This window comes from Pieris napi, chromosome 8 (assembly GCF_905475465.1).
Source record: "Pieris napi chromosome 8, ilPieNapi1.2, whole genome shotgun sequence".
NCBI classification, from domain to species: Eukaryota; Metazoa; Arthropoda; class Insecta; order Lepidoptera; family Pieridae; genus Pieris; species Pieris napi.
In genome coordinates this window covers 5,871,722-5,885,301 of record NC_062241.1, presented here as the reverse complement: position 1 = coordinate 5,885,301, position 13,580 = coordinate 5,871,722, and the positions used below count along the sequence as shown (strand labels likewise).

Sequence of the window (13,580 nt, the reverse complement as noted above, 5' to 3'; positions counted from 1 at the left end):
ATTTTTATATGTTCCAAAATTAAATAAAAATGTTTTGTTTGAGTATTTCAAGTTAATATTACCAAAACAGACGCGTGGCTGAGCCTGTATTAATTATAATACAACATCCGTAATTGTGATCGATTGGACGTTGGCACGGGCCACAATGGAATTCGTGTAACCGGTCACCGATCACGACACGAGTGACCGGTGACGAATCTATCAGCTGGCTTGTGATAACACAATGCAATGAATGTTTGGACCATTCAATGTTCTCAAGTAGAAGGGTAGTTTAATAAAACGTGTTATTCGTGGATGGTCAAAAGCTCTGTGATTTAATAATTAAAGAAGAATGAGATTTTTTTTCGTTCGTCTTTTGTAATCCCTGATTTCTAGGCTTCAAAAAAAAAACATGGCGATTAAAAAGAGTGGCGGAGAGTTTATTGCCAGTTCTTCTCTTCCGTTCTACGCCCTTGATTTGAGAACTGGCAGTAAATGTAAAATTAGAAGCATTAATATTTATTTCTTTAATGACGAATCACAAGTGTACATTGTGTTACCTACGTGAATAAATGATTTTTGAATTTGAATTTGGTTTTTAACAGACTTCAAAAAAGAGGTTTAATTCCTCGGAAATCCTTTTTTATATATGCTAAGGGCATACTCATGATCATGTCAGTGTCTGATGGATTCTCAAACAAACTCTTAAAACTTTTGTAGCCCCATTTGAATCGTTTTTGATATTTTAATGTTAGATACTTCTGTTCTTTTAGCAAGCACAATTTGTAGTCTCGATTGAAGATCATAAATTACCAACGTACTTATAATACTTTAGTGCATTTGAATTCGGTTATTCTAAAGGAATTTTAATTTATATATCGTGAAGAATTATGACTATACATGTATTAATATAGTTTAACTTAATTAAAAATACAATGGTTGCTAAGGGGCTAATAAAATGAATGTAAAGATATTTTAGTAACTTGTATAATTCATATTCAATAAATCATAAATAATATTTTGTTATAATTACTACTACGGATTAACACGCCCAAAGCTGAGTAATTAGTTGAGAATTTGTTTCAATTCAAGGGTAACAACAAGGTCTGTTTGTAAAACAAAATTATATCTTGATTATGTGTTCGATTTTAATAAGAAAACATTAACACTTGCAATGTTATTTTCTAAGCTACAACTAAGCCTTCAAATGCGACAAACTCGTCAGCTTAAAATAAGAAGTGGTCTACCCTCTTCCAAGATTCATAATATCTTTGAATTCCGAATCCGATGTCCAATCTGAAACATAACTTTGCTGAGGGTCCGCTTGAAAATGTCAACTCAATAGCCTTGGTATGCGGAAGATTAGTTAGCACCCGAGGTATTTCGTACTGCTCAATCCCCTGTATTCTTGTACTCTATCCAATAGGTATAACCCAATAACCTATCTCAATCCATAATCCACCATCTGAGATAGTAAACTTAATCCAAATGTTGTATGTAACAAGTGACCCAATAACCAATGGACGGATTGTAATAGTCGATACAAGCTATCCATGGGTGGTTATATCGGTGTCTGTGGATAGACCTTTGTATAAAAATGATAGTTGACGAAAGCTCGATTTCAACAGTTAATTATTTTAACAGATTTTAACTTACACCAGTTTTTTAAATAAATAAAAAAAACTGTTTGTTATGTTTTAAACATACACATGTATATTTTAATGTTATTTGTACGATTTTATTTACATTATTTGGTTTACATTGATTATCAAATATGAGTGAAAACTCGGTAAAATGGAACGATAAAGAGCATTATATCCGTCGCCAAAAATGGATTGTCTTCGTAGGGTTTGGTTATTGGGATGCAGATAGGAGATCGATCGATTGTCACGGTCTGATCTCAGATCTGTTTTCAATCTGAGATTGTGGATTGATTTTTGGGTTCGGGCGTAAGTGGTGCAAAAAGAGAAAACTATAGGTATCAACTTCTATAAGGCATTATAAGGAATCTGTGCTGTAATAGTCTATAATAACTTGATATAAAGTGTTACAGCAAAATTATATGCTTATCAATATGAGTCACATTGTATGTCCTAACAAATATTTCAGCGCAAATTAGGCCAAGTGTTGGGCAAAGACAATAGTTGGTAAGTGGTTCGGGGTCAGGGCAGGTCACGACACAGCCCGCGGGGTCAGCCTGACTATGTGGTCTTTGTACATGCGTAACTAACACAAATATTTGGCTAGTAAACAATCTATTTGCAATATCAAGAGCTAGCTAATTTATTTTTATATCCTGTTTGATTTCAAAAAATATTTCGGTATGATTATTAGCTGGAATGCAAATGGATACTGTTAGACGGTTTCAATTTTTTAAGGGGCTGAGCTCTGGAGGGCTATTTTAAAAACACTTACTTCATGTTTAATATATGTATATACATATTCCGAGCACACTATGTTTATAAAACCCTAAGTTGTTTCACTGTCCGCGTCTAGAAGAGAAGTACATTTTCATAACATATAGTTTAAACAGGCATTCCAATATTCGAAACTAAAACATTTTCTTCACATGTGACAAGTGATGCCTGCCATTATTTACATAAACTCCAACAGATACCAAGATTATTTTACGCCAGCGAAGAATTTTCCAACAACATTAGAGATTTTATTGTAATGCTAATAAAATTCGCTACGTATCAATACAAATACAAAAGCCTTTATTGCTGATATACAATAATATTTATAACACATCAATAACATAATATATTTTGGTTCTACGAGCATGTCCTGTAGACAAAAACACACAAAGGCCTCCTCTTCTTCCACTCCAATCAGTTCCTAGCCACCCACAGCCATAGTGGACCAGCTACCCTTCATATATGTCATCTGACCATCTTTTGAGCTGTCTTCCACGCATACGATAGCTACGTATTAATAAGTTATAAATCGTAGTTGAAAAGATATTTAAATCAATTTTAAGATATAATAATCCAAAATTATCGAGCAAAATCGACATTAAAGATTAATGGTCTCTTGATTACACCGTTTATTGTTATTTGGACAGCAATGTCATCATATTTCTTAACATTAATCGTATTAGAACTATTGAATACTTCACGATTGCTTCACTGTCTCAATTTGTTCAGAACAATTGCCGAAAATTTATTGTTACGCAAACCATAATGATTTATTCTGCGATCTATTGTTTCTTGTAGTCACGGGATCACAATTAATGGTATTATTGGCAGGCTGACCCCGATCACGTTTAGATATCTATCGGAGCTTATCTGTGATTATGTATGTCGAAGTTGCTTAGGCTATAGGAATTTTTCCCCTGTCAATTCTCACATAACAAGCTATAATGGCCAGGTATAGCCATTTCTCAAACGCGCACCGAAGTTTTACCATACATTTATTTTATTCACTAAAGTTTGTCAACGTCCGAACTCTCCTGATTTGGTACATACAAAATAAAAGTTTAATGTGACAGGCACTTAAACCAAACATAACATTCATGAAGGAGAAAAAAAATCAAGAAAAATTGTGAAAGTTATAAAAACTAAAGGATAAGTGACAAAATGTGATATACAATTGGGAATATCCAGACCTAGACCATTAATCAGACTGATTAGTCTGGACATTGAGAGCTTTGTCCAACGTGCATTTTTTTCTAAAAAAAAGGAAAACTGGATGACGGGTATCTAGAGTACAGGACTTAACTTAACTTAATTAATTTAATTAATAATAATAAACTTGACAATAAGCTTAAAGCTATGTATTATACTGAGAGACTGGTGCTTGAAAAAGGTTGGGAAAACCTGTTATTACAAGTCACCAGTCCCTCTTGAACATAGTGTTGCAAAAAGTATTGCTAACAAGTCTTTAAAAACGAACGAAAATAAATAATTTATAAAAATATATATAAAAAAAATAAATAAAAATAAAAAAATAGTAAAAAGTAAAAGCATTTGTGAGTGTGTGTGTGTGAGTGTACGGGTCAGTGTGAGTGCGTGTGTGAGTGTACTAAATTGAGACTAGTGTGACAGGAAATTTAAGTTTAGCTATATTCATCAATTTTCGTCCGAAGCAGATGTTTATAAACAATCGTAGTAACAAACGAATTCGGTGCATATCATATCATAGTCGTAATGAATCGCTATACGATGTTTAATACGTAATATTGGTTTGATAAGTATAAAAAACGTAGTGTCATAAAAATAAAAGAACTTATTATAAAAAGTCATCAATCGTGATTGCACGGTCAAATGCCTTTAGATGAGTCTTTCTCCAAAGAACTACTTTTTGTTGGTTTGTCGCGGTTCATTCATCATGTCGTGACCGATGCCCCCTTCGGGTCACGATCCTGCTACTGGTCACATCGGTATTATTGAAGCTATTTGTCAACGTTTTGTACGCATGATTCCTAATTAGGTGGGTAAAAGTGGGGTTTTTGTGTTGATTCTTAAAAGTATAGAATACTGTTTTTATAAATCCAGTATGACTGGTTTTCTTTACAATTTTGGTTCTATAATTTCTTTATGTCTAATAATATCAAAATTATAATAATGAAACAATGGTTAACGTTGGCAGTCCTTTCTTTACATACAACTAGATGTCGCTAGTAGAACAGAATCATTATTTTGATACATATTTAACAAAAATAAATACGGCTCGATTAAATTTAATAATATGACAATTTAATATTACCTTCGCTCTAATTTAAACATATTTCCAATACCAACTGAAAGTAAATTTGGCTTTTTATAAAAAATAAGGTCTACTTGTTATAAACAAAAAACATCGACAAGAGTATACAAAAAAAACTAAAAATCTCTCACAGACTCGTAGGAAAATATTAATTATAAAAGTTATTTCTGTAATTATAAAGAAAATACATTGACAACGTTTGGCCGTAATGAATTAATAAATCATTCGATTATTACAACCGTAACCTTAAGTTCTTCATTGATTAATGGCTATGTGAGAAAATATAACGTGATAACATTTACTTCATTCAAAAGCCAAAAGTTAACGAGAAGACCTATAAATAAGCGTAAAATTATTATTTATTACGCGTCTACGCAAGAGGACATAAATATAAGTCGAATGTTAAAAGTACTAATTGCTGTAAAATTAGCTGCAGCAGCAGTCTTTACTTTAATAATATATCTGCAAACTACTACTATGCAAATATTTTATAATTAATTACTACTTCAAAAACCTATATTTTTATATTCTAAAATAAAGTTAAATCGCTTGTAATAAGGAAATACTTTTGATGTTTAGTTCGTATATAGTTTCATAGATGGCGCTGCATGTATGTTAAATCGCGGTATCGTTGTGTTTTTCCTACGGGGTAAAGAGTATCGGACAATTCATTTTCTTTAACTTTGCGCAGAGGCAATATCGTAACCAATGAGGTTTATCCGAGGTGCGATTATTGCTAGTTGAAAACTTTACCAATACCCCGCCGTGTGGACGTGAAATACCGTCCGCTATGGCAATTTTTGAACGGCCGTTAAGGCCATATTAATCTTTATACTTTTAATCACATCTTTGTTAAAGAATAAAGATGTTAACCATAATTTACAAGTTTTTTTTATAACAGTTTTTATGACTTGATTTGTCTAGATTTTATTCCCGGTGATTATTTTTAATTTATTATTATTTAAATAAATACATGTCAACGATTCCTGAAATCTCTCACACAATAAAGTTAATTATTATATACATGTATATCATTTAATTTTTAAAGTCTCAAAATAGTTTATCTTTTTTTCTTTGGTTACATTCTTTGATTTCAACATACGCTTCGTAAAGTATTTTGTCATAAACAAATAGCCGTGACAAAAAGGATTATGTGACGAAACAAGACCACGCGTCGATCCAGATTGAATAATGTCAAAAAGATTTGACATTTACACTCGGTGAAAGTAGGGGCTTATTGAGTGGAATCGATTGATCGACTTATAATCGTATTATCGATCTACGGGGGGTCCATAGACTGTTTTGAATGTCCGAATTGTGCTCGCTTAGTGAAATATATTAGATTTGTTATTATTTGTCAACTAAATTACGTATGTTTAAAAAGTTCTGTATTATATTTAATCAAGTTTAAAAGGTCACCGTATCTGGAAGTCGTATTATATCGTAAAATCGTATTATATTTATATGAAGCCATAAGCGTTCATCTTTATATATATAATTCTTCTGTGAGTGTGTATGTCACTGAACTTCTCTCAAACGACTGGATCGATTTTGATGAAATTTTTTGTGTGTGTTCAAGGGGATCTGGGAATGGTTTAGATTCACAAATCAGCCCGCCAGATGGCGCTGCAGTCGGTACTTTCATACTTTGCTTTACTAATCGCTTGAAATATCATCTAGGACAACGTCTGTCGGGTCCACTAGTATAAATATAATACGATTGCATTTAGGAGGTCGTTACACTGTATAAAATATATCGCTGGATTTTCGGTTTTTACATCAGCGGTAGTCTTGCGGCCTTACAACCTACATCTATAGAACTATTCAAAATGATTGACAGCTAACGTTTTAACCTGTATTGCGTTATAGATATCAATTAATACTAAACATTTAATTGTACTCGTTCATTAATGTATGCGGCGCTTTTATCGCATTAAGTGAATGAGTGGTAAAACAAAAAAGTATGAGTATCCGTCAGACATCTCAACACTTAGAGGTTTGCGTATAGGGTGCCCATCATTTATGAAAATGGAGTAATTTTAGTCTTAAGCCGGAAATAGAATAAATGCGAACTCTAGTAAAATAATTTAACTCTCACAGAATCCAGTAGTGTTCACTTCAATAGACTACTTACTACTACTTCGATAGTCAATCCTAAAATAAGAAAAGGCCTGTATTAGAATACACTACATAATAAGGGTTACATTAAGTTTATGTATTTATATTTAATATTAGTATACGACCTCCGCCAGTGTAAAGGAAATCTAATCCAATTGTCTCTCATCAATCTATCTATCTTCCAATCTTTCCTCACTATCTCTTTCATTTTATCTTCCCAGGTTTCAGGTGGGCTTCTATCTTCCCATCTTAAGCATAACAAGACGAAAATTTCGATGAAACATTAAAGTTTTGTAGCGACAACTTCGGTCTGCGCTTACAAATTACTGCGATGACATCATACTCTGAAACGCGTTTACACAGTTATCCCAGCCGCTAAAGATATAATTTCTAGACATTAGCCACTGTGGCCTTCGGGCTGGCCAGTCAGTGCTTAGGTCAGTGATAGGTCAACTCTCTTAGGCTTAATATAAAGCAATGATTTAATTGTTATTAAAAAAATATTGTTGTAATTGTAAAAATATTGTTGTAATAAATTCTTTACATGGCTGCATAGTGTCACTGGAAAGTTACAGGCTCCTGAAATAGAGTTCCACTATCTCAGGGGTCTGAGCTACATATTTGTTGTCTAGTGTAAGTTTATGGCGACAAATTATTATAATAATTTACTCCACAAATTGCTCTAACACATTTTTGAGACTTAAATACTCTATTTAGTTTGACTGAATTTTTCCCAAATTATAATTCCATATCTAAGTACATATAGATGAAACATATGCAAGATAAGCAGCTAATACCATAGCATAGCTAAGCTAGGGTAACAGTTTCCATTAATCGTTTATATAATACGTTTACGAAATATTATACGTTTTTTTTGCTTGCTATTTATAAAGAATAGTAATAATTATTTATAGTATAGATCGGTATTCTACGTTTAAATTCGAAAGCACTTAAGCATTTCTACTATTCTTTATAATATTACTGTGTATTTAAAGAGTTGTATATAAGAAGTGTTTTAATGTATGGATGTATGTATGTAACAGGATATTGAAATATTATCCTGTGATTCAAAGAAGTTTATGACCCCTACCCGGTCGTGATTCATACGCTCTCCTTACTGACAGATGGCGACGTAATGGCGCGATTGATTTACGATACCGACAGTTTTAATAATTGCGTAATCGGTTAAGGCTCGCTTTTACGAGGATGCCCTAATGTGCTAGGACTTTAAAGGTAAAATTCAGTCTAGACTTAGCGCTAATTATCCCGTATAAAAAACGTATTAGATTTTGACATTTGGAAGATATTATTAATAAAAAAAATACAAATACAATTACTTTAATAAAAAATGGTGATCCCATTTTTGATGTTTTAGCTCAGCTTTAAGTTACTGTCACCATTTTCAGTGGACTCATACTATATTATAGTAAGAGCTATATAAACTGAACAAAAAAAAAAACAACTTGAAAAATGTATTTGATAAAATCAAGTTATAAATAATTAATAACCCCCATAATTGTATTAACTGTACTTCGCAAGACATTTTGTTAATTAATTCAGTGATAAACACATGGCTTTCAGAAAAATATAAACTAAATGGATACATATTGTAGATAAGCTTCATAGTACGATGTAGACTGATGATACTGTGTGAAAGAAGTCTTACTACGGCTTACATACAACGTGCCAAGTGATTCCATTTTAAACTTAGACCGTTGTTTATACATAGCATTCTTCCTTTAAAAACGAACTGATTTTAGCAGTCACAGTATTATTTTAAATTTTGTTCAAACTCATTCCATGGCGTTTTAGCAACATATTAAAAAATAAAGCTCACAAGATTTATTACTTCTTATAACGCTTGTTTATTAACTTGATATTTAAACCGTTATTGAAGAAAATACGCATTAAGTAACGTATGTGTGGCCCTAAATATGACCGTTATCGAAAACATGGGATTTGACCGCTACCGCTGCTTTTTACGATATCTTGAATGTTCGTTTATTTATTTCACATTTACGAGGGTGAACATCTAAATCCACTGGGCCATATTTATGAGACGTCAGTTGGGACGGGTTACAAGCACAGATAAAAACGGACATTTTGTCGCTTCGCGTTTGGCACTTGTATCATATATTACAAGATTTTTTTATTTTAGAATGTCTTACAAGTTACATTATATTTAATTTCTTTTTACAAAAATATCCTATTATTTAAACAGTTGACTTTCAAAGTTCTTAATCATTAAATTAATAGCCACAAAGTATAATTTGTACAGCGCATTAATACCCTTTTAAACACGTGCCAATAATTAAGTAAAAATTATGATTTTAATAGTGTAATTAATAAATATCAAACTTGTGTTGAAAATTTTTAGTAAATTAGACCCCATTTCGGCACGGGCCAACGAGAAGTAATTATTTTAAGTGTCAATAAATAATAAAGATGGCCGCGCACTGCTGAGTGCTCGTCCATCTCTCTTATCTCAATTCTTAATGCGCCTCTTTGCTGGTCATTCTTTTTTTAAATTTCGTTTTCTTTTTTCCCATGTCATGTAGCGAAGAGGTTAAATTTTGTGTTGACAGCGTGAAGGTTTTATGTTTTAATCTGGAGTTTATGTTCGTTTCATCTGTGGGGTAGATAGATTAGTTGATGTCGTTTTTTATCTTGTTGTAGCTATGATCAGATGCGCGTGTAATAAGAATAATCATTTTAAATTGTTTAAGTGTTTTGTAAACGTTTCGCCGGGTTGCTTCAAATTATCCACGATTTAAGGTGCTTTATGAAGTCATAACAATAAATCACCTGTGCAACAACGATTTTGTTGCATTTCCGAAAGACGGACCATCTATCACGCGGCCGGCGCGTTCAGAGTTTGAATAAATTTATGTTACGTAATTGCGGTGTGCGTGCGCGCAAGATGCGCTAGGGATTATGTTGTTTTACCGGCAAACTTGACGTTGCCGTCATTATACTGCACTTACATACTTTGACCCCTTACCTCTATAATAATCAAAGAATCAAAGATAATCTTTAGAAAACAAACTTAAATCAGAAGAACTCCTAAGTTCTAACCCATATCATCTTAAAAGTAACTATCACAATTTTACATGAAAATTCATTATTATTAATTTTCTAACGGAACTACAATATAATGTATGAAGGTAATTTACGCTTAACCGCATACAGTTATAAAAAGGGTTAAGCGGTTTTAACGTGAAATAGATGAGAAAACATGGACGAGGTCAGGGCTATAAGTTGCGGTCGCAACTCAATTGGAGTAATCTTCTCCGACGAGGCATTACTTACGTCTACTTTACCTTCAAGTGGTCCTAGGTATTTCCGTCTTTTTTAAGATAATACGAGTTGAAACGGAAATTATTCAAAATCATCTTTATGTTAGCTGGTCAGGTTTTGCACATGTTCATGTTCCAACTTCCAAGTGACGTAATGATGACAAAATAGCTTTTTGAGCCTTATGTCAAACTTTTGTAGAAATATTTAATTTCCTATCAGCTTAAATAGGTTACAATTGTAATATATACTTAGAGAGGTGTAAAACTGTCACATCTCACGAAGTTGGTTTGAAATTGCACTCAACAGCGTGGCGCCACCGTTTTAATGACAAGGCGCTTGTGTTCTGTCATTTCACGATAACCACCGCTGATGGCCTTTGTATTTACCGCTATGACATGAAGAATCTAATTAGAAGACAAACGCCGACGAATTCTTGACCTAAATAGTAAAGAGCGCCCAGCTACGAGTACCTTAGGAAAAACTCTTGGATTAAGGTGCGTTTATTGTTCTCCAACAGGAAGAATACTTACTTCAATACTTTGCTTTTTTAAAATATAGAAATAATATTCAAGCTTATGATTTTTTAACTGTTTCGGGAATTAAATTAATTAATTCCCATGAAACAATACCTTTGAGTTGAAATGCACAGATTGACCAACTAAATAGTAAAGTGCCTATAAAGCAAAGATGAGTGAAACAGCCTCAATTTCAATGAGGCACTGAATACTTATTAATTATGTTTTTAAGCTTAATTCCTCATTAATCTTATTAAATAGTATTTATGGTGTTATGAAAATGGACATATTAGTGCTTTATTTAAAACCGTGTAGTAAGACTAATGTCAACTAGGGTACAGTGATCTTAGATAACTAAAGCTCTAAGCTACATTAATATTAATAGAGGCCCTTAGACTTTAATTATTATTCGTATAAGGCAACTGAAATTTTAATTCTCTTGCACATTTATCTCTTAATGAACTTATTGAAAGTTGAAATTACCGAAGCTATTGGTGGTAGGTGGCACGTTGTTTATTATAAAATAATAACGGATAGTACGCTGAACAAGTTTATTGGAGGACGAGTATCTAATCCATGACATCGATAATAACTCCACGCGCCCTGACCCTCTTGGTAGTACAATCCTGCGCACAATGTTTCAAATTTGTAAGCTTCGTTCACGTCATGACATACGAATAATAATAATATATTTAATGATTCTGATGTAACTTTGTTTATCTATGACATCTCACCAATAAGTTCTTTTTAAATAGAAAAACACTCATACAGTTAATCTACAATACACAAATAGCACGGAATAATTTATACTATTTCCTCTATCCATTATAACAAAATATAAAATGTTACTAAATATTTCACTTAAATGATCTTCTATTGGACATTGAATCGTGCTATTGCTATGGATTATATTTTTAATTGCTTAAGAGTTGCATAAACAGAGAACGAATTTCAAAGTAACCTGAAAAATATATTATTTCGCTGAGAATCGGCGCCAAGACACTACGCCATCACCAACACCCTCAAAGGCAGTAAATGTTGATATTTTGATGTTATTTTTTTACGATATAGGTAAAACATACATAAATTTTAGTTTCATTTTCGATTCACCTGTACAGTACAGTCGAGCACGTATTCACGAGGCAGGTGCATAATAGTAAACCTGCGTTGATGTTGATCTTACACATTTAGCGTGTCGATATCATCGTACACGCAACCCGGTCTTAATCGCTATGTAATTACAGCATTAGCGAGGCACTAATCTGAGGATTTACGCGGTTATCACAATAACACGCGCTAATCAATCGGTAAATATGTAAACGATCCATGGTTTTGATAAAGCTATCGATTTATCAGGAACATTGCAATGCGATATACACTTTATTTTTAATATAAATTTTCGCAAATTAACAACTTCATTTCTTACCAACGTTACTTACGAAGATAGCTACGTCAACACGTAGTTCTACATAGTATGTCACATATAACAGTATTAATCCCAATAATAAAAATCATCTTCTCAATCTTAGGAAAATACCTACTTGTAATAAAACAGCTATTATTATTAATAATCCAAGTTTCTTTAATCATTTTTATTTTTATTGACAAGTGGGTAATCAGTCCTCTATGCCTGACACATTTCGTTAAATTTGGGTTTAAGGCAAGGTTTTCTCACGATGTTTGCCTTGATCGTAGGAGCAAGGATTTAAAAAAAATTGGTGCGACACAGCTCCGCGCGTTGTGTCAAATGTCAAATGTGAAATGTCAGCGACATTGGTCACAGCTGTGATTCGAACGTACGTCCTCAGGATTAAGACGCTTTAGCCACTAAGTCAACACTTTTTGTAACTACATACTAGGTGTAATAAAAATGATATCAAATTATAATGATTGTTTTAAATTACCTAGGTTTAAAATATATTTTTGGGCTTTGTTTATTAGTAACATTATTTTTGTTATTCTCAGAGCTGTGACAACCCAGTAGATGAGAAACCCTCAAGCGACAAAAGCTACGTGGTAGGAGCCTGGCCAGCGACCACGCCTGGGCACACAGGGTACTTAACTGTTGCCACACTACCTCCAGCGTTTCTTAGGCGTAAGTTATCAAGCTGGCTCAATAATACTCATGAAATCCTTAATCATTAAATAGTAGTTTAATTTTTGTTTTTTATTTTAGTTTGGATAGAGATATCGACTTGCAGTTGATAAGGTCTTCGCAAAAGCATAGTTATAAATAAATACATATGTTTATCAAAAACTAACAGCTTTAATTGCTCGTTATGAGTTAACGGTTATTTACGCTATTTAGTATTTCAATATGTGTCTGTACCGTTTGCTTGCGTTAATTAGGTGCGTATTCTTATGTAGCCTAGTTTTTGTACCTACTGGATAAGCTATAATTTTTCACTTCAAAGTTCAAACACTTCTTTTTAATGATTTTATCTTTCAGGAAAGTTGCCAATCACTGAAGCTGAGAATGGGAAAAGTCTATCGACAGAGATTGAGATGAAGAGCGACTCTGACAGCGAAGAAGATAAGTTAGTCGTGGACGAAAGTGGATTATGATTATTATTATCAATGAATAAATGCTAATAATTGTTATTGTCTTTTAATATATGAAAACAGACCTAATATTTATAAATATACTATAAGCTCAACACGAAAATGAGATAACCGAAACTGACACAAATAAGCTTAAAATTCTGTTTTCTTATCTAAATCAATAAAAACTTATTGGCTAATTAAGGGTACGTAACGAAAGCAAGCATGACGTTGAAAAGGAATCCTATCATTTTTATAATTGATCCAAATATGTTTTAAAAGAGCGCCTCCTCAATTACGAAAGCATTATTATACTACATATATATATTGCTTATGCTTTATATATTTTTTATAGCGATTGTTTGTCCCACCGCTCCAGTCATTGCTGGATTTTAATAAAAGCTTGTCCGCCTATCACAAGTT

At 32.8% G+C, this 13,580-nt stretch overlaps 1 protein-coding gene and 1 non-coding gene across 2 annotated transcripts in view; both read left to right on the top strand.

Moving 5' to 3' along the window:
* LOC125051866 (tRNA (adenine(58)-N(1))-methyltransferase catalytic subunit TRMT61A) overlaps window positions 1–13,215 on the top strand; it is a 49,925-nt gene extending 36,710 nt beyond the window's left edge. The window contains exons 6-7 of the mRNA XM_047652474.1: window positions 12,582–12,711; window positions 13,066–13,215. Of these exons, the coding sequence (XP_047508430.1) occupies window positions 12,582–12,711; window positions 13,066–13,181 (246 nt within the window). The 3' untranslated portion in view covers window positions 13,182–13,215. The remainder of the gene's footprint in view (window positions 1–12,581; window positions 12,712–13,065) is intronic.
* On the top strand, window positions 5,366–5,504 carry LOC125052100. The gene has a single exon (XR_007117410.1). It is a non-coding gene; the product is annotated as a U4 spliceosomal RNA (small nuclear RNA).
* Window positions 13,216–13,580: the final 365 nt, after the last annotated feature.